The 18874-nt window shown below is 37.5% G+C and overlaps 1 protein-coding gene and 1 pseudogene across 1 annotated transcript; both read right to left on the minus strand.

Annotated features, from left to right (window-relative positions):
- Window positions 1–7276: 7276 nt before the first annotated feature.
- On the minus strand, window positions 7277–12009 carry LOC111438780 (annotated as a pseudogene).
- A 240-nt stretch (window positions 12010–12249) lies between these two features.
- On the minus strand, window positions 12250–17320 carry LOC111438713 (lysophospholipid acyltransferase 1-like). The gene is made up of 8 exons (XM_023076556.1): window positions 16893–17320; window positions 14586–14641; window positions 14274–14491; window positions 13771–14179; window positions 13006–13091; window positions 12831–12894; window positions 12618–12736; window positions 12250–12545 (listed from the first exon to the last, which is right to left on the minus strand). Exons 1-8 carry the CDS (start codon window positions 17192–17194, stop codon window positions 12408–12410), a joined length of 1392 nt encoding a protein of 463 aa, XP_022932324.1. The 5' UTR covers window positions 17195–17320; the 3' UTR covers window positions 12250–12407.
- Window positions 17321–18874: the final 1554 nt, after the last annotated feature.

Consider the following 18874-nt stretch of genomic DNA (forward strand, 5'->3'; position numbering starts at 1 on the left):
GAGAGAGAAACTAAGAGAGATTAAGGGAGAGAAATTAAGAGAGAGAGAGATTAAGAGAGAGATAGATTAAGAGTGAGAGATAGAGAGAGAGAGCTAGAGAGAGACTAAGAGAGAGAGGGGGATAGAGAAACTAAGAGAGAGAGAGCTAGAGAGAGACTAAGAGAGACTAAGAGAGAGAGAGAGCTAGAGAGAGACTAAGAGAGACTAAGAGAGAGAGAGAGCTAGAGAGAGACTAAGAGAGACTAAGAGAGAGAGAGAGCTAGAGAGAGACTAAGAGAGAGAGAGCTAGAGAGAGACTAAGAGAGAGAGAGAGCTAGAGAGAGACTAAGAGAGAGAGAGAGAGCTAGGGAGAGACTTATGAGAGAGAGACTTATGAGAGAGAGATTAAGAGAGAGAGAGAGAGAGAGAGAGAGAGAGAGAGAGAAGTGAAGTTGGGAATAAAGAGAAAAAGAAGAGAATTTATATGAATATGATCCAAAGAGGAAAAGTGAAAGCGTGGGGAGTTCGTGGGGGAAAGAAACAAGGAGATTGGAATGAACCAGTTGGATTTAGGGTTTGTCCTCATAACATCACACGCTTCACCCAACGCAATCACCCAATTAATTCCAATGAGAGTGATAAGTGAGCTTACTAATGTCACACAAAACCTCACCTCTATAATAACATGCATGCCAACCAAACACACATGCTTTTCATTTCTTAAAAACAATACCTCTCCATTTTCTTTTACCTCTCGTTCTTGTGGGCCCAACCAATCACAAAATCTAGTACCAAAAAGGAAAAAACACAACAATTAGACAAGGTGGGATGTCCTATTTGTGTAGGATAAAGAGAGGTAGAGGACGGATGGTACCATATTTAATGGATCCAAGCTTTTAAAACAACCCAAACCTTATTTACAATTAACCTTAAACCAATCCATTTACATCTTCCATAAAATTTTGTTTTGAAGTTAGTCAATCTATTCACGTGTTTAGAGGGCTAATATTGTAAGGATTCGGGAAAAAAAAATCTACACAGGCCTACTCACAAAAATTCTGGCAATTCGCACAATATGTAAATATCGCTACAGAGAGATGATGAGTGCGTATGATGATAAGGGTATTCGTGATGAGCATGACACCAGGGGTTGCTAACCTCCGGAGGTCGCTACAAATAGCTAGCTTGACCAAAGAGGGTCCAACGGGTGTGCGAGCTGCCTAGAGATTCACACTCGCACGAGTAGATCATGTGTAGGGAAGTACTACACATCCATAATAGTCTGGACTAGAGGCCACTGTTAAGAATGAGAAATAGAAATAGAATTGGGATCGAAAGTATGATCTTCATTCAGGTTTACCACGGTTAAATAGGATACAAACTATCAACTAATACCTAAAAATAGAAAAAATATATATCTAATTAAATCTGGTAAATAAATAAAATATACTATAAATCAAATCATAAATGGAAGAATATGAAGATATAATATCTAAGATATATTCCATAAATAATATATCTCAATACTCCCCCTCAAGTTGGAGAGTGTATGTTAATCACGTCCAACTTGTCTTTAACTTGTCTTTACCGTAGGTCAATAACACCCAAGTTGTCTTTCACTCTTGTCTTCCCAGTAATGAAAATATCTGTCAAAAAATAGACCGCCTTTGATTGGTTTGCATTTTTAGACTTTCAAGAAATTATTGAATTTTCAAGAAAGATGCAAGACTCAGAAGTAGGCCGCCTTTGATCGGTTTGCATTTTTAGATTTTCAAGAAATTATTGAATTTTCAAGAAAGATGCAAGACTCAGAAATAGACCGCAATGATTGACTCAAGGATTGATAACTTGTCCATTTAATTTGATTTGGAACAAGTGAATATCCTCCCTGATCACTTGTTGGTCCATGCATAAATGCTTTAGTGGATAATGACACCAAGATCGGTGTTTTGGATCACTTGAGAGGCTGTGAAAGAAAATACGAACATCTTGAATATGTCACCTTAGAGCTTGGTGAGAAATTTGAAGATGCTTATAACGTATTCTTGATATTGGATGATTGACGATGGTAAGGACTTCACTGATTGGTTAGGGTTTGACTTTAGGTTTAATACTCCCCTTGGACTCTGAGTCCAAGGGGTATTAGGAATACCACGATCGGTGCTTTGATATTAGAATATCAAGATCGGTGCTCTGATACCATGTTAAGAATGAGAAATAGAAATAGAATTGGGATCGAAAGTATGATCTTCATTCAGGTTTACCATGGTTAAATAGGATACAAACTATCAACTAATACCTAAAAATAGAAAAAATATATATCTAATTAAATCTGGTAAATAAATAAAATATACTATAAATCAAATCATAAATGGAAGAATATTAAGATATAATATCTAAGATATATTCCATAAATAATATATCTCAATAGCCACCCATAGTATGAGATGAGATAGAGATAGATCCCTAGAGCATATTTGCACGTGATTGCATTAGTATGGTTTTTATAGTGGGGTAACTCATTGAGTATTTTTTGAAATACTCAAGTCGTATGACTCATTTTTTTCAAGTACAGGCAAGATGCCCATGTAAGGATTCCGTTCATATACTAATGATAAGAGTATTTACAAACTTTTTAAAAATGTTTAGAGTATCGATAAAACTTTTGAAAGTTTATACGAGTATTTTTTTATTATTATTATTTTAATCATGGCTACCACGACTCTTGGCTTCCGCCAAGACCACGACCTTCTCAACATAAGTGTTTTGTACGGTAGATTGATGTTGAGGGTTTGGTTTGGCGCATGGTGAGGGCCTGGTTAGCGACACGATAAGTCTCTTCACAGCAGGGCCAATCTTTCTCTTTGATGCCCAAACACCTTAGTGTGAATGTTTGATTAATCCACCACACCTAAATGGTGTGAAAGTTATCGTATTTATAATCAAATAAATTACAAGGATATGGAAATAGTAATAAATGGAAATAACAATAAATGGAAAGATATCTATAGTAATAAGGCAAATATTAGATATTTGCCTTATAATAAAATATCAAATATAATATATACGGGAAAGTATAATTTATTACTAAATATCCTTAACACCCCACCGCAAGCTGAGCGTCAGATTTGAACGAACGTGAAGCTTGGATCTGAAAAATTCAAAGAGGTTGCGAAACACTTTTCGTGAAGATGTCAACAACCTGGTTCAGAGGAGGCGTAGAGAAACACTTTCTTGGCCATCGAAAATTGCAGAGGGATTGCTGCTTAGCGGCGATGCTGCCTTGGCTTCGGCGAGAATATGTCTAACCCATGAAGAGGGATTGTCGCTTAGCAACGATGCTGCCTTGGCTCTGGTGAGAATATGTCTAACCCCAAGAAGTAGAAGGGGAAACCTCGAGCAAGGGACAAAGACAATGTTGAAGCCGAAAGAGTCGCCACATTGGGCGAAGGAGCCAATTTTGGCGAGAAGGGCAGCTGGAAAAGTCGCCACATTGGGACGAAGGAGCCAATTTTGGCGAGAAGGGCGGCGACAACTTGGTTGGCGAAGATGCCAGTGCGACGCCCAGATTCCAAAGGTAAATCTCTGCAGAAGGTCGATGGGCTTATTGAGATTCTGTATATTTTCGAAGAGGAATGCTGATGAAGATCCTAAGATTAGGGTTTTTGTGAAGGATGAAGGATGAAGGATGAAGGAAAAATTGGGAAGAAAATGAAAGAGGCTATGTTTGGAAAAGGTGAGGTTGTATGTACAGAGTATGGCGAAGGATGATTTGGAGGTCAAAAGGGTGGAGCCGAAGAATAATCAATCGGCTCTGCATGTGGCAGCCATGACGACTGCCCCTGCGGCGTCAAAGCCAACAGTGGTGGTGGAGAAGAACAGCAGAAGATTTCAAAAGCCATTGAAAAGAAAGAATACGGGTTGCTAAACCAAAATGGCTCTGATACCATGTGAATGTTTGATTAATCCACCACACCTAAATGGTGTGAAACCCTACTCCACTAGTAAAAATATTCACTAGTAAAAATAGGTAGCAGAGGGGAAGAAGCACTACACCTAGGAATCAACAACACGAAAACTTTGTTATAAATTATCCCTTTTCCTTATCGGGATCGGAACTTAGAAAAATGGTTGGGACAACAAACATCCATCTCGTTTGTATTTTGGATCCGCAGGATTAATTTGGAAAACCCGTAGGGATATGCAAGAACAAACAATTTTTCACAAAAAAAATAAATAAAACGATAAAAAAGTTATTTATAATCAAATAAATTACACGGATATGGAAATGGTAATAAATGGAAATAACAATAAATGGAAAGATACCTATAGTAATAAGGCAAATATTAGATATTTGCCTTATAATAAAATATCAAATATAATATATACGGGAAAGTATAATTTATTATTAAATATCCTTAACACTTAGCAAGGTTCGACTCACGACTCTCCACAATGTGCTATGATATTGTCCACTTTGAGCCTCCCCTGAGGCCTATGGTGGAACTCTCGAACAAAGTACACCATTTGTTCGACACTTGAGTCACTTTTGACTACTCTTTCGGGACTACAACTTCTTTGTTCGACATTTGAAAATTCTATTGACATGGCTAAGTTAAGAGCATGACTTTAATACCATGTTAGGAATCATGATTCTCCACAATCATTTGATATTATCCACTTTGAGCATAAACTCTCGTCGTTTTGTTTTGAGTTTTCCCAAAAAGTCTCATACCAATGGAGATGTTTTCTTTACTTATAAACTCATAATCACTCTCTAAATTAGTCAACGTGGGACTCCATCCCAACAATCCTTAACATCAATGAGGTATGAGTTTCAAAGTACGATTATTCAAAGAGACAAGGGACAAATTGAGACCGAACGTAAAATCAATGGAGGTGAGACCGAGAGCATGTAACTCTTCGGATTAAGAATTCAAGCTAGGATTCAAAATCTATATTATTTTTTATATTTGATGGTTCCAACATCTTTCTCTCTTCTTTGAGACCAAGTCATACAATCTTACCTGTCTATTATCAGGTCGACATTTTGACAATAAAAAACTTGTAGGATTTTTCACACAACATAAAACTTGACATTTCAAAAACGTCAAGAGTTTCCATAGTTTACTTGTCAAAGTCAAATTTAGTTTAATTAAAATAAATAAATGAGATAGGGCCATCTTTTTCTACTATTATTTCCCTCCCTTCCCCACTTTAACAATTCATTGGCCTTTTCTCCGAGTTCAAATAAATAAAAATTTTATAAGTCGTTAAAAATCATTTTTAACTATTTAAAAGGTATTTTTTTCATAAACGACTTAAATAATCTGAACCAATCCAATTCAACCTACAAACCTTCCCCGAACATGAGTATGGTTGAACGATTAAAATAGATTCTCACTCTCATATTGTATTGGAATGATTGAGGGTGTGATTATTTACAAAGAGACGTCCCAGTTGGGTATGTGAACAAAAAGGTGAGAGTAGAAGTAAATGAAGAAGAAGACATGAGCCATTGATTTGACTGAAGAAATTAAAATGGAGAAAGAGTTGATGTGGTTGGAATAGTTTTCACACTGCCACAAGTAATAGTCGAAGTACTTTTGGACGTGAAAAGAAAAGAAACTAAGTAATGGCCATTGTTCCTCCACATCTATGTACTTGCTTCATCTTCATAAGTAGACAAGCAAAGGGTATTCTTGGTTAATTAGCTTCTATTTTCTTACTATGCCCTACTCGAGTTTCAAACGCGTCTTTCTGGTGGCTAACATTAAGTTTTTTTTTTAGTATAGAGACTAAATTTAAGATTTGTTAAAAGTATAGGGACTAAATTTGAACGACAAAAAATGTGAGATCCCACGTTAATTAGGGAAAGAACAAAACACCCTTTAAAAGGGTGTGGAAGCTTGTCATTACAAGATGCATTTTAAAAGTTTTCACGGAAAACTTAAAGAGAAAAACCCAAAAAGGACAATATCTACGAGCGATAGGATTGAGATGTTATAGTTGGTATCAGAGCAACCTCTCTCTAGCAAATATGTTTTAAAAGCCTTGAGCGGAAGCTGAAAGGAAAAAGCGCAAAGACGACAATATCTAGATTTTTACCGTGTAAGGATTAAAATAGATGAATCTCAAAATATGGAAACAAAAAAAAATAGTGTTTATGTTTTTGTTTTCTTAGGGTAAGTTCCCCTAGTATAAGAATTTTTTCCCTCCATGCGGAGGCAATTCATTACAAAATACCTCTGGATCTCAACGTCCCATAGATCTAGTCGGGAGAAGAAGAATCGTTGTCAGAAAGAGATCATTCGAGTAAGTCAATTTCAAAAAAATTTCAATTTCGTTACAAATCTCTTGAATCAAGTTAAAAAATAAATATTGAAATGTTTTATGTTGTGCTCTATGTCTTACATTACCAATCTGTCATAAAAAAATAAAATTTAAAAAAAAAAAAACCGATTTGATCTAGAATGTCGAACAGTTTGAAGAAGCATGGGCTCAGCTTCCACTTTTGTTCGACCTTTAAGACACTTTTCATTAGGAACACATTCAAGAATATCTTATTGCCTACCTCAAACTCCAAGTTTCTACGCGTTTACGTAAATCTTCTCTCTACTCTAAGTTGTGCACATTCTTGTCTTGATCTTTGGATCTCATTGGTGACTTGGACTAACTCTTATCCCAATAGTTCAAGTTTTTCTACATCGTCCGAGTACACCGGGCCCTTCATTGTTTCAATATCAAGTTTCAAATAGTATCACACCAATAGTTGTCTAATACATGTGGCGGTAAACGATTTCCACCAGATCTAACTTAAAATCTCAATTGTTTACGAAAGTGGGGCATTGCTACAGGTAATATTGACATCACATAGTCTCACCTATTCCCTACACATAATAGACAAACGACACGTGCGAAGTTTGTGTTATGTATGATTAAAGATAAATTGGGGACACCCGCCTAAACTATTTGAGGTTAAGGCAAAGCATTCCGGTACTGCTGACGACGGCATCACAACTCGAGACCATGACACATGCACATAGTAGTCGCATTTATTTTTATTAGACTTAGGTTAGATAGGATGTTTTCAATTTAATTGTTCATTTATTCTATTTAGTCCTTTATTGCGTCGTTTTAAAGATATTTTCGAACACGCAAGTCCATGACTATGTTTTAAGACGAATGTTTACGTTTTATGAAAGTTTAAATAAAATATTTTCACTCTCTTAAATTAAGTACAAAATTTCAAGTCGTTATATCATCTGTGTCCAAAAATTCAAAATCTACTCCCCGCTTATTTTGCATATTCAAATGCAAATGGAACATCATTATCCTTGCAAATTTCTGGTTGAATGTCTCCATAAAATTCAAGTATAGCTTTGTAAAGTCCTTTCATGTAATTTGGGAGATTCTCAATGCAATTGACATCCCACCTAAAACATAATGCAATTGGTTTAAAAGGCATTATTAGAATAGTTTATACAAAAGAGTTGAAGGGCTAAACCTTTGGATTGCATTGGTGAATAGCTCAAGCTCATCCAAGGTAGCATACGCATCATACATATCATCAATAATGGATATCAAACCAATAATTTTGGCTACATATCTTCTAACGTTGGAGTAATTTGGTGCATAATGTACTCCCAATGCCCAAATAAAACACTCTACCACTCTATCTCGTGCAAAAGATAATTGCTCCACCAACTCCAAATCCTTCAACCACCTATATATATTTCATTTCTTTACTTTATGTCCTTCAAAAAGATATATATTTTTTTCAAAAGAAATCGAAAAAAATTCACTTTGAAAATTCAACCAATTCTTTCTGGTAAAGTTTTTGGAGAACGTTGTAATCCAACTTTGCAAACGGAAGCAAAGTATTGTTTTTGAATGGATTGTTTTGATAGAGAGAGATATGGTTCCTAGTCATGAACCTTGGCACAACTTTATAGATCGGCCACTTTAAAGCATATTTAGCTTCTTCTACGAAGCGAGACGTAGAATTCATGACCATTGCTTGAAGCTCAGTAGTTGTGAAGGTTAGAACCTTATCCAATATATTCTCCCCGCTCATTCTCAAATGTGATGCTTCATACAAGCTTAATATTCCACTTTCGTCCTTCATGATTGATTCTTCGAAATTTTCCTTTTCGTTCGTAAACTTGTTGAATATCTCTATTTAAAAATTATAAGTTTGTTTTTGTAAACGATCCAATTTTGTGAAAATTTGAATTGAGAGACTTACCACATGAAACATAGTAACCTTGTTGTCTAAGCAATCAAAATTTAAGAGCAGTAACATAAAGATCCTCATCGTCGTCAAGATTATGAGGCTTTTGCATGTGCTCTAGAACTTTTTTCATTTCATCTTCAAAGTGATAAGATAGACCTAGACAATGGATCGAATCAATTAAACGTAGTTTTCATAAGATTTTTCAGCAACGGCAAACATGATTCTCACTTCTTCTTTCAATTCATGAAGTTGTTTCTTGTCCATGTCGTCTTCTACCTGATTTTACATCATTTTATACCGTGCATCAAAATGCATATCTTATCTATTTATGTAATCACACATATAACATGATTAGGACCTATCCTTTAAAATCGTAATATGATCTTAGGCTCTTTCCAGTTTCGGGCAAGGTTCGATGTGCAGTACTTCCTACACACGGCCCACGTACATGCACATGGACCCACCAGATAGACTCGTCTACATACCCTTTGGACTAGATTTGGTCAGACACAACGCATTAACGTGTCACCAAACATCGCAGAAAAGGAAAGGCTCGCATGATATCATGGCGAACAGAATGGGAAAGTATCCCGATACACATGACATACATACATGCATGAGGTCCCCATGATTTTCATTCATAGCATAACATTAACATCATTCCATTTTCCTTTCATCCATGACATCGTACATATATGCATCATGTATACATGGCAGCCATCCTATGATCCATCACATAACTTTTCATAGCAATACATAATATGACGTCCATAGTAATTCATTTCATTAACAACATGGCGTAATGGATATCACATGCATACATATCATAGCATCATATGTCATTACATAGAACACATACAAATAGCACATAACATCATCATAATACATCATAATGACATATCAACTCACATCATCATAGCATCATAGTGTCATCATAATACATCATAATATCATATTGAATCACATCATCATAATATCATATCGAATTGCATTATCATAACATCGTAGAATAATCATAATATCATATAAATAAAGATAACACATGCAAGGGCAACTAGACACACGTGTCATCATACATAAGACAAGTCTTCCGACCGACCCGATAGTAAGGCCTCTTAGTACGTTGACCTTAACCAAAGTTCTATCTAGCTCCAAATTTTCTTGCTTTCGTACTTTGAATTTATTCTCACTTATTTTGAATATTCACTTAGTTGCCTCCGTAAAAAGTAAATTTCATGTTTTCATTGTGTAACGATCCTAGTTTTATCTAGTTCCAAATTTTCTTGTGGGCTTCTAGCGGTTCGGTGCAGGTCGGTTCGCCCTGGATCTGGATACATCGGATCATGTCTTCCTAACCCGACTTTTGTGATTCTTTTTTCATTTTCTCTCTCCTTCGTCTGTGATAACCCGATGTCTTCCTCTTTGATATATCAACGGCTATGACTTTGTTCTAGTGCAACTTCTCACAACGTTCCAAGTCCTCGTGAGTACCTATATATATAGATCCGTTGAGTTTCTAAACTCCCAAATTTCAAATCTTGTCAGTGAAGAGGGGACAACATTACCGGAAGCAAGAAGCGCAAAACACTCGCCTTATGTTTGCACTATGTCGTCCGTCGTCACTTTTGCAGCGTGGTTCATTCGTTCTTGCCATCGGGTTCGTGGGTTTGGTCTTGCCAGAAACTTCCAGTTCTTTCTCTCTCATTTTTTTCTTTGTATTTCTCTCTTGGGAGCGTAACTGGGTTGGGAGGGCGTGTGTGTAAGTGAGGTGCAAGAATTTTGGCGCTCGTCGAAATTCTCGCGAGTCGCCGGCGATAGCGATATATATATATATATATATAATGGTAAGATATATATATATACACACAATTTAACAATGTGTGTATCTACACATTACCATTATTATATATATATAGATACACACAATTTAACAATGTGTGTATCTACACATTACCATTATTATATATATATAGATACACACGTTAAACCATTACACATTGTTTCTAAATTGTGTTTGATAGTAAAACATAGATTAAAAGTAATATTGTTTGGACTATACACTCCAAACATTGTTTATTATAATATTTTTTTACACAAAATAATAATTTAAAACATTATAAAACTATGTCATAAACTTACGAGTTTTAAAAAGGATTTTTAAAACAATACAAAAAAATATAAAATAAATCAAAGTAAATATTAAAAATAATAGTGTTAGTAAGATTTATGAAATTAAATGCAAGTACCATATACAAGTGTCATAGTTTCGTGATATCGTTATCAACCGTACAGGAGTGTCTTGCCTTTAAAAAATATATATATATATAAATACTATCAAGTAGTTTAGATACTAGTAATTCCCAATAAAAATTTAAACACCTATTTTTACAATTTTAAAGTAAAAATTAAAAATATATACTTTTTTTCTCTCCCTAATTTGGGTCCCAACATTTGAATGAAAAAGAGAGCTAGAACGTCCAAAAACGATAGGTAACGCTATGATACTGTCATTGAAATTACCCAAAATACCCTGCGATGTATGCACGTGTTTGTTTAAGACCACTGGGAACACAAGTGATGTACACAGGTTGAATTGGGAATATCTTTTGGATCATCCCGAAATTTTGAATTTATTGAATTGGTAACTTTAGATATATTTCACAACCCAACCTACCTTTCTATTTTTCAGGTTGAGTTAGGTTAGATTAGATCGTTAAGCTAAGATTATTTTTTAAAAAATCTTATTTATCTATGTTACATTAATAACTAAAATTTCATAAAATTCAATTATAAACACTCACAAGTCACAATGCATCATTAGCATGGTTAAAAGACGTCAAATATTTTTTATTTTTATAATAATCTTAAAAATAGGGTTGTGTTAGAATGTAACGCTATTTTTCAGCTATTCGAGTTGACCCGACAATAAAAATGTCAATCTTGAACCTACACAAATTCTGTTTTCTAAAAATTTGACCTAATTCAAACCGAAGAAAGAAAAAGAACAATCCAACACAATTTTTATATTTTAAGTTGGATAGTCCGAGTTAATGGTGCAGCTTTTTGTTAGATCTGATGTAAACCTTTTAGCTGTTACTTCGTTACTTTGTTATACAAAAATGTCCATAAAAACGAAAGAAAATTTGATATAAACCGATATTACTAACTAAAACATAATCAACGACCTTACCTTATTTAACAAATATGGTGGTGTATTTGGAGATATTAAGGTTGTTTATCATGATGGTTTTTAAATAAAAAGAAAATAAATATTGAGTTATAATCATTATTAAATAAACTCTATCTTTTAACTTACAACTTACAATAAGATGGTTTGATCTCATGGAAGAGCTCGTAACCTGAAGACCAACCAAACTGAATAAACATAATTGGATCACGAAATTACGAAACATAATTTCATTCGAAAACATCCTAACCACCAGATTATTCCATTTTCTAATGTTAGTAATGTATCACGGTTAGATAGAATCATTTTCGATAGAATCAGGGGCCTCTTTCTAATATACAACATGCGGGCCTCCCCCCTCTTCTCTATCAAGATAGATGGGAAGGAGCCGACACTCACCCACCAATCCTATCTGGCCATTTCCTTTCCAACACCAAATTTGAACCGGTGAACTGAAGATTTTGAGTCCAAAGATCGGCCCTACGCACGGGGACGAAGCGTATGGTCTACAGGGTTCATAACTACTCTTACTACAGGACGCTTACCTAGGGTAACGAGATTCAATTGGATGGTCATGCTTCTTCGAGAATGGTTTAACATTGCGCATTACCAAATTTGTAGGGATGAAGATTTTTTTAATAATTTTTTTAATTCAAATCCGTCTATTTCTTATCACCGAATCTTAATTAGTTAATTCATTTATAATCCCTTAAAACACGTACCCATTTCGTACATAACATCATTCCTTTAACGAACAAGAACTTGATTGAGATTGAGACTAAGTCGTGACAAACTAAAGTTCAAAGTCGTCTAAGGGACTATACGTATTTTTTACCCTACTAATGAATTAAGAATCAAGGCAAGAATTTTCCACCATAACTCAACATTATCCTTCTCAATGGCTTCAACTCAAAAGAATCCATCACATAATCATTCAACAAATGTTCTCCCACACTCATTCTAAAGTTATTCAGAAACCCATCAAAAGGATCAAGCTCTCTTACCTTACTGATCTTTTCTAGCGTTCGATCTAGCCGGGGCGGGTTTAATAACCGAACCAAGTACGATCAGTGTGATTGGAATGACGCTTCCAATGTAGTACACGCTTCCATACGAGGCAAGCGTCTCGTGCAAGCTCAAGACCTGCCCAAAACATTATAGCATTAGAAGCTTATAAGCACGACGAGAGCGAGCGAACAAGCGAAAGAGACGTACCATGAACCCAACACAGGAGTAGTTCAGAACCAAAACTGTGTACGCAAAGTTCAAAAATCTGAGTATACTTTTGAGGAAAGCCATGGATGGAGGAATAGCTTGTTGCCATCTGTAGATAACTGCTCGATCGGTCGTACCGAGGTCGAGGAAACAACAAAAAGAGTTACATAACTGAAGACTAGACAGTATAATAAAAGTTTGGCCATTGCATACCTCTCGAACCAGCAATCATCAGAGCGGACTGAACGAAGAAGATGATGTATCCAGGATACAGACCCTATATTTTTTCGGGTGATCAGAAAAGCAAGTCGATGTCGGAACGCGAAAATAACCAGAGATTTTGAATGTGTAAAAGAGTAAAAGCGGTAATGTCTTTCATGATACTCACATGCCAAACAGCACTGACTGTCTGTGTAGCCAGCAGCTGAAAGAACCCAGGTTTCCTCCCCTTTTGAATAAGCCTTTCATAAACATCTACACCAGCACGAAACAGCAATGAGATCATTTTACTAGTGAAATGCTTAAATGTAACGGCCCAAGCTCACCGATAGCAGATATTGTCCTCTTTGGGCTTTCCCTTTCGGACTCCCCTTTAAAATTTTAAAACGTGTCTGTTAGGGAGAGGTTTCCACATCCTTATAAAGAATGTTTCGTTCTCCTCCCCAACCGATGTGGGATCTCACAATCCACCCCCTTCAGGGCCCAGCATCCCTCACTAGCACTCATTCCTTTCTCCAACCGATGTGGGACCTCACAATCCACTCCCCTTCGGGCCCAGCGTCCTCGCTGGCACTCGTACCCTTCTTCAATCGATGTGGGACCACTCAGTCTACCCCCTCAGGGCCCAACGTCCTTGCTGGCACATTGCCTCGTATCCACCCCTCTTCGGGGTTTAGACTCCTCGTTGGGACATCGCCCGGTGTCTGGCTCTTATACTATTTATAACGCCCCAAGCCCACCACTAGAAGATATTGTCTTCTTTGGGTTCTCTTTCGGGTTTCCCTCAAGGTTTTTAAAACGTGTCTCCTAGGGAAAGGTTTCTACACCCTTATAAAGGTATTTCATTCTCCTCCCCAACCGATGTGGGATCTCTCACATTAAAGCTAACGAAAACAGTGCAGACGTGTAAACCTCGAGCTGGAAAGAAACTCACAATGACGAAGCCACGTGCTGACTTGAATATTCCATTTAAGAGGAATCTCAACTGCACTCTTCACAAACTCAAGACCAAGAACGTCGACGTTCTTTGCACGGTCCCAGCGCGGTTTAGGCGGAGAAGATTTTGTCCAACCACTGAAACCTAAGCCAGAAATAATGATGGAGGCCTCTGAAATTGACCAGATGAAGTAATATTTCCAGCGTGCCGTGAAGCCTGCCATATATTGGTACCCGAGACGCTTCCAGAATGGCCAATCATGGTATACAGGATCGATAAAACGGGACAATGGAAACTGCGGTACGAGGTATAAATACAAGCCCATACAAAAAGCAGCTTGGAAAAGAGCTCTAATTGTTGCACAATATGGTGATGGAGATGGATTTTGTTCATCATGCTTCCAAATCTGAAAAAGAACCAAGATGACAAAATTCGACATAAGAACATCGTTCCGAAAGTTCGGGGGTAAAACGATCAAAGCAGAAGAAGAATGGACACACCCCATTTCCATCAGTCCACTCAAGATAATCCTTCATTTCAAAAACAGGACCAGCAAAATGGCTGCCACAGCAGAGGCAGTAACCAACGTACTCGATTAACGACGGTAACTTAATCAATCGATTTTTCTTTTGAGCCTCACTTAAACCTTCTTTTAACAACCCATCGTTATAGTTTATCGAACATGAAATGACTTTCAGTGTCAACACCATCAAGGCCCCTGAACAATATAGTGGAAAGAATGTCACAGTAGACGACACGCTTGGATTTAATGAAAGAAAAAGAAGACGTGGGAGTCGATCGAGTGATCTTACCAGTTGCATCGATACCTCCTTCCTTCCAAGCGTCCCCACTCATGTAATATACATGGCTACACATGTTTACAAATAGTCAAGAATTCTGGAATCAAATGCACAATCTCAAGAATCTGAAAGATCTTTATGATGCAAATGGATTTGATAACACAACATCAGATATGATATCTAAGATCATTTTCTTTACGAAACACGCTAATAGATTCCGAGACAAATCTTCAAAAAATTTGCAGAATGGTGATGGTAAAATTAGATTGTAAGTTTATCAAATACAAAAACCAACAATCCTGCATTTTGTGCATTTTCTGCTGCTCGCCCGGCAACTGTCGTTGCCAATCATTCGGCTCTCGCTGCTTTCTCTAACCTCCTATGGACTTCTTCCCCTCTAACTAGCTTTTAAGTTTAACTCCTACTCATTTTCAGTGGTGTTCAAGCTTCATTTGGAGATCAGGGCTATGCTAAATGGATTAGCAACATTCGTAAGTAAGAATCTGATTGTAACAGCCCAAGTCCACCGTTAGCAGATATTGTCCTCTTTGGGTCTTCCCTTTCGGGCTTCCTCTCAAGGTTTTTAAAACGCGTCTGCTGAGGAGAAGTTTCTACATCCTTATAAAGAACGTTTCGTTCTTCTCCTTAACCAATGTGGGATCTCACAGTCCACCCCACCTCGGGGCCCAGTGTCCTCGTTCCGTTCTCCAATTGATGTGGGATCCCCCAATCCACCCCTCTTTCAGGCCAGCATCCTTTCTGGCACATCTTTCGGTGTCTAGCTCTGATACCATTAGTAACGGCTCAAGCCCACCGCTAGTAGATATTGTCCTCGTTGGGCCTTCCCTTTCGGGCTTCCCCTCAAGATTTCTAAAACGCGTCTGCTAGGGAGAGGTTTCCACACCCTTATAAAGAATGTTTTGTTTTCCTCCCCAACCGATAGGGGATCTCACAATCCACCCCACTTCGGGGCCCAGTGTCCTCGCTGGCACTCGTTCCCTTCTCCAATTGATGTGGGACCCCCCAATCCACCCCCCTTTGGGGCCAGCGTTCTTACTGACACATCGCTCGGTGTCTGGCTCTGATACCATTAGTAACGACCCAAGCCCACCGTTAGTAGATATTGTCCTCTTTGGGTCTTTCCTTTTGGCCTTCCCCTCATGGTTTTTAAAACGCGTCTGCTAGGGAGAGGTTTCCACACCTTTATAAAGAATGTTTCGTTCTCCTCCCTAGAAGCTATACTTTTTCAGAGCATTCAAAAAGGATGATTATGTGCTTTGGGTATAAACACTTCAAGCATTGAAAACTCGACATTTCTAAGCATGGTTCCTCCTCAAAGGCCTCGTCCAAAGAAACAACAGTGGAAGTCCATTTAATGCCCTCAAAGGAAATTGAGTAGTGATGTCTCTATCGATCCCGAAAACATATAATGTAGCCAGACTTTCGGAGAGAGGAGGAGCTTTTCAGCTAAAGAAACATCATAACTGTTTCAAAATGGTATTTTAGCTATGACTTTCAACAAAGTCATAAACTCTATTTCTGCTTATAATCCTTTCCATGCTTACAAATCTCTTCGAAGTGTCAACAATCCTAATCCGTCGTAACGACTCTATCTTAATAAGCATCGACTTACCATTCTCGCTATCAAATTATCCCCAGCAAACATGAAAAGCAAATCAGTGCCATAACTATACCAACACAAAAAGATCAAACGAATTCCTACCTAAAATTTAAGCTCAGGAAAACTAAAAGACTAAAGGAACTTAGGACAGTTGTAGCAACGTGAGATCCCATATCGGTCGGGGAGGAGAACAAAACATCCTTTATAAGAGTCTGGAAACCTTTCCCTAGGTTTCAAGAGAAAACCCGAAAGGGAAAGCCTAAAGAGGACAATATCTGCTAGCGGTAGGCTTGGGCTGTTACAAGCCATCTCCAGCACAAACGTTCTTAATTTCCAAACAATTAATTCTACAAGGACTACAATTTTCCTGCTTACATCGAACAGCCCGTTCGATAACAAACCGAGTACCAAGCTCAAACATATGTTACATCTTCCTGCAAGTCAAAATCATAGTCAACCAAAGCCCAGAAGACAAACACAATCTGAGCTGCATGACAGAATTACAAGAACAGAACATTATCCCAAGTTCAATTTCCACCAGATTCAACACAAATTAAAGTGAGACAACAATAATTCGAAGAATGGAAAACAATAGAAACTACAATCAGATTGTTGAATTCAAGAACCCTATCAATCTCAGTCGAATAACAAACCCAATTAAATCGAATAACAAAAGAAACGCCCAATAAATCGCTTACCATCCAATGAGATAACCAAAGCCGAGCAAGAAGGTAATCAAGCCGCAATGGCGACGGAAGAGGAGCATCGAAGCATAACCCAGGAACATGGGGACCAAGAAATGGAGGTTGGAAGAGAAGCCAAATGAGAGATAAGAGAGAAGAACACCGGAGAGGGCGGAATAGAGGTGCTTGGTGGAAGGACCTGGAAGAAGCCGCCATAGAAAGCTGACCGGAATGGTGGCGACGAAACAGAGAAGGAACCGGAGAACTGGGACCGAGACGCCGATTGAGGCGGCTAAGGATTCCATCTCCAGGCCCATCGAAGGCGTTGCTCTGGATTTGGTTTGTTTCGGAGTTAACGAAGTGTTTTCTTTGATTTACAGAGCAGAATCTCAACTACGCCGCCTTCTTGTACGTGCCTTCCGATCATATGGCTCCATCACCGTGAATTTTTTGCCCATTTTGTTTCCACTTTTCAAAAATTAACTCGTTTTTTTTTTTCTTTTTCTTTTTAGCCAAATTACACAATTATATCGCCTTCCATGCTATAATCATTCAAGTTGGAGCTATTTGAATTTTAAATTTAAAAACAAGTTACTTTATTCTCCATCTTAATCATTAAATAAAATTCTAGTTTTACTCTCTTGAGTTGATTCCTTATCGTTTTAAGTTGATTCCTTATCGTTTTAAGTTGATTCCTTACTCTCGTGAGTTCACTCTCCCATATATGGTAATTAGATGAGTAGCTCGTTAAGTGTTGATTTAGGGACTTGAACAATGGAGCCCCACTGTAACACTAGATTTGTAGTTCAGAAAGTCGTTGAGAAGACGAATCCAGGAGCTTGAAATTTGGGTCAAATGGCCCCACACCAACGTTGGATCCAACCGCCCAAAAACGAATGACCCATAATGTGTCATTGTGCATGGCCCACGACCCAGAGAAAATGTGTGCGCTCCCGCTCGCGTGTTGCCTTAACCCATTTGTCGACCCAAAATCCATGTGCCAACCCAAGTCAATTAGCTGCACTCCGCGCATGTCTAGAGTGTGTGAAAGCCAATTCTCAAGTTGCGACTCAGTTGTCGACTTGGTCCAATATGTCTTAAGAGTGTGCATATTTTACCACATGTTCGTGATACAAGCTTGTAGCAACCATTTATTTGGGTGCATGAAGATTGTACCACTATGTTGAGATTCGGCACGATCTATAGGTTTCTTGATTTCTCAATATTTATTGTTATTATATGTATATCTAATCTCGCATAGAGCTTATTCAAAGTAATAAACGATAAATTAACTTAAAGTCAATAGAATATTAAATTTATCCGTGAATTATAATAATAATGAAAATTTGGAAGGAAGAACTACATTTATTTATCGATAAGATATTTTAATACGAATAGAATACATTATTTAATAATGAAAATTTTGGTCTTAGAGGATAACGATTAAAGACCATTATTAATAATATTAGTCTATTATTTACTAAAAAATAATAATAATAATAATAATGTTTGTAGCCCAATTGATATTAAATAATATGTTCCCAACTGTTCTACCTCTTTCTGAAAAGGAGGTGATCCAGCCACACCTTCCAGTACGGCTACCTTGTTACGACTTCACTCCAGTCACTAGTCCTGCCTTCGACATCTCCTTCCTTGCGATTAAGGCAACGATTTCGGGCATGGCCAGCTCCCATGGTGTGACGGGCGGTGTGTACAAGGCCCGGGAACGAATTCACTGTTGTATGGCTGAGTTGCGATTACTAGCGATTTTGGCTTCATGCAGGCCAGTTGCAGCCTACAATCCGAACTGAGGACGGGTTTTTGGAGTTAGCTCTCCAAATTAGGGTATTTATCTGATCCAAACCATAAAAGATAAAATTAGGATTTTTTTTTTTTTTTTTCGATTTAGATAGGGTTGACTTTTTTTTAAATTGAAAATTTTGGATTAGTTCATCGAGTTGTCATTTTTTTACTAACTCGAAGATAGTGTTACAAGC

This window comes from Cucurbita moschata, unplaced genomic scaffold (assembly GCF_002738365.1).
Source record: "Cucurbita moschata cultivar Rifu unplaced genomic scaffold, Cmos_1.0 Cmo_Scf00082, whole genome shotgun sequence".
NCBI classification, from domain to species: domain Eukaryota; kingdom Viridiplantae; phylum Streptophyta; class Magnoliopsida; order Cucurbitales; family Cucurbitaceae; genus Cucurbita; species Cucurbita moschata.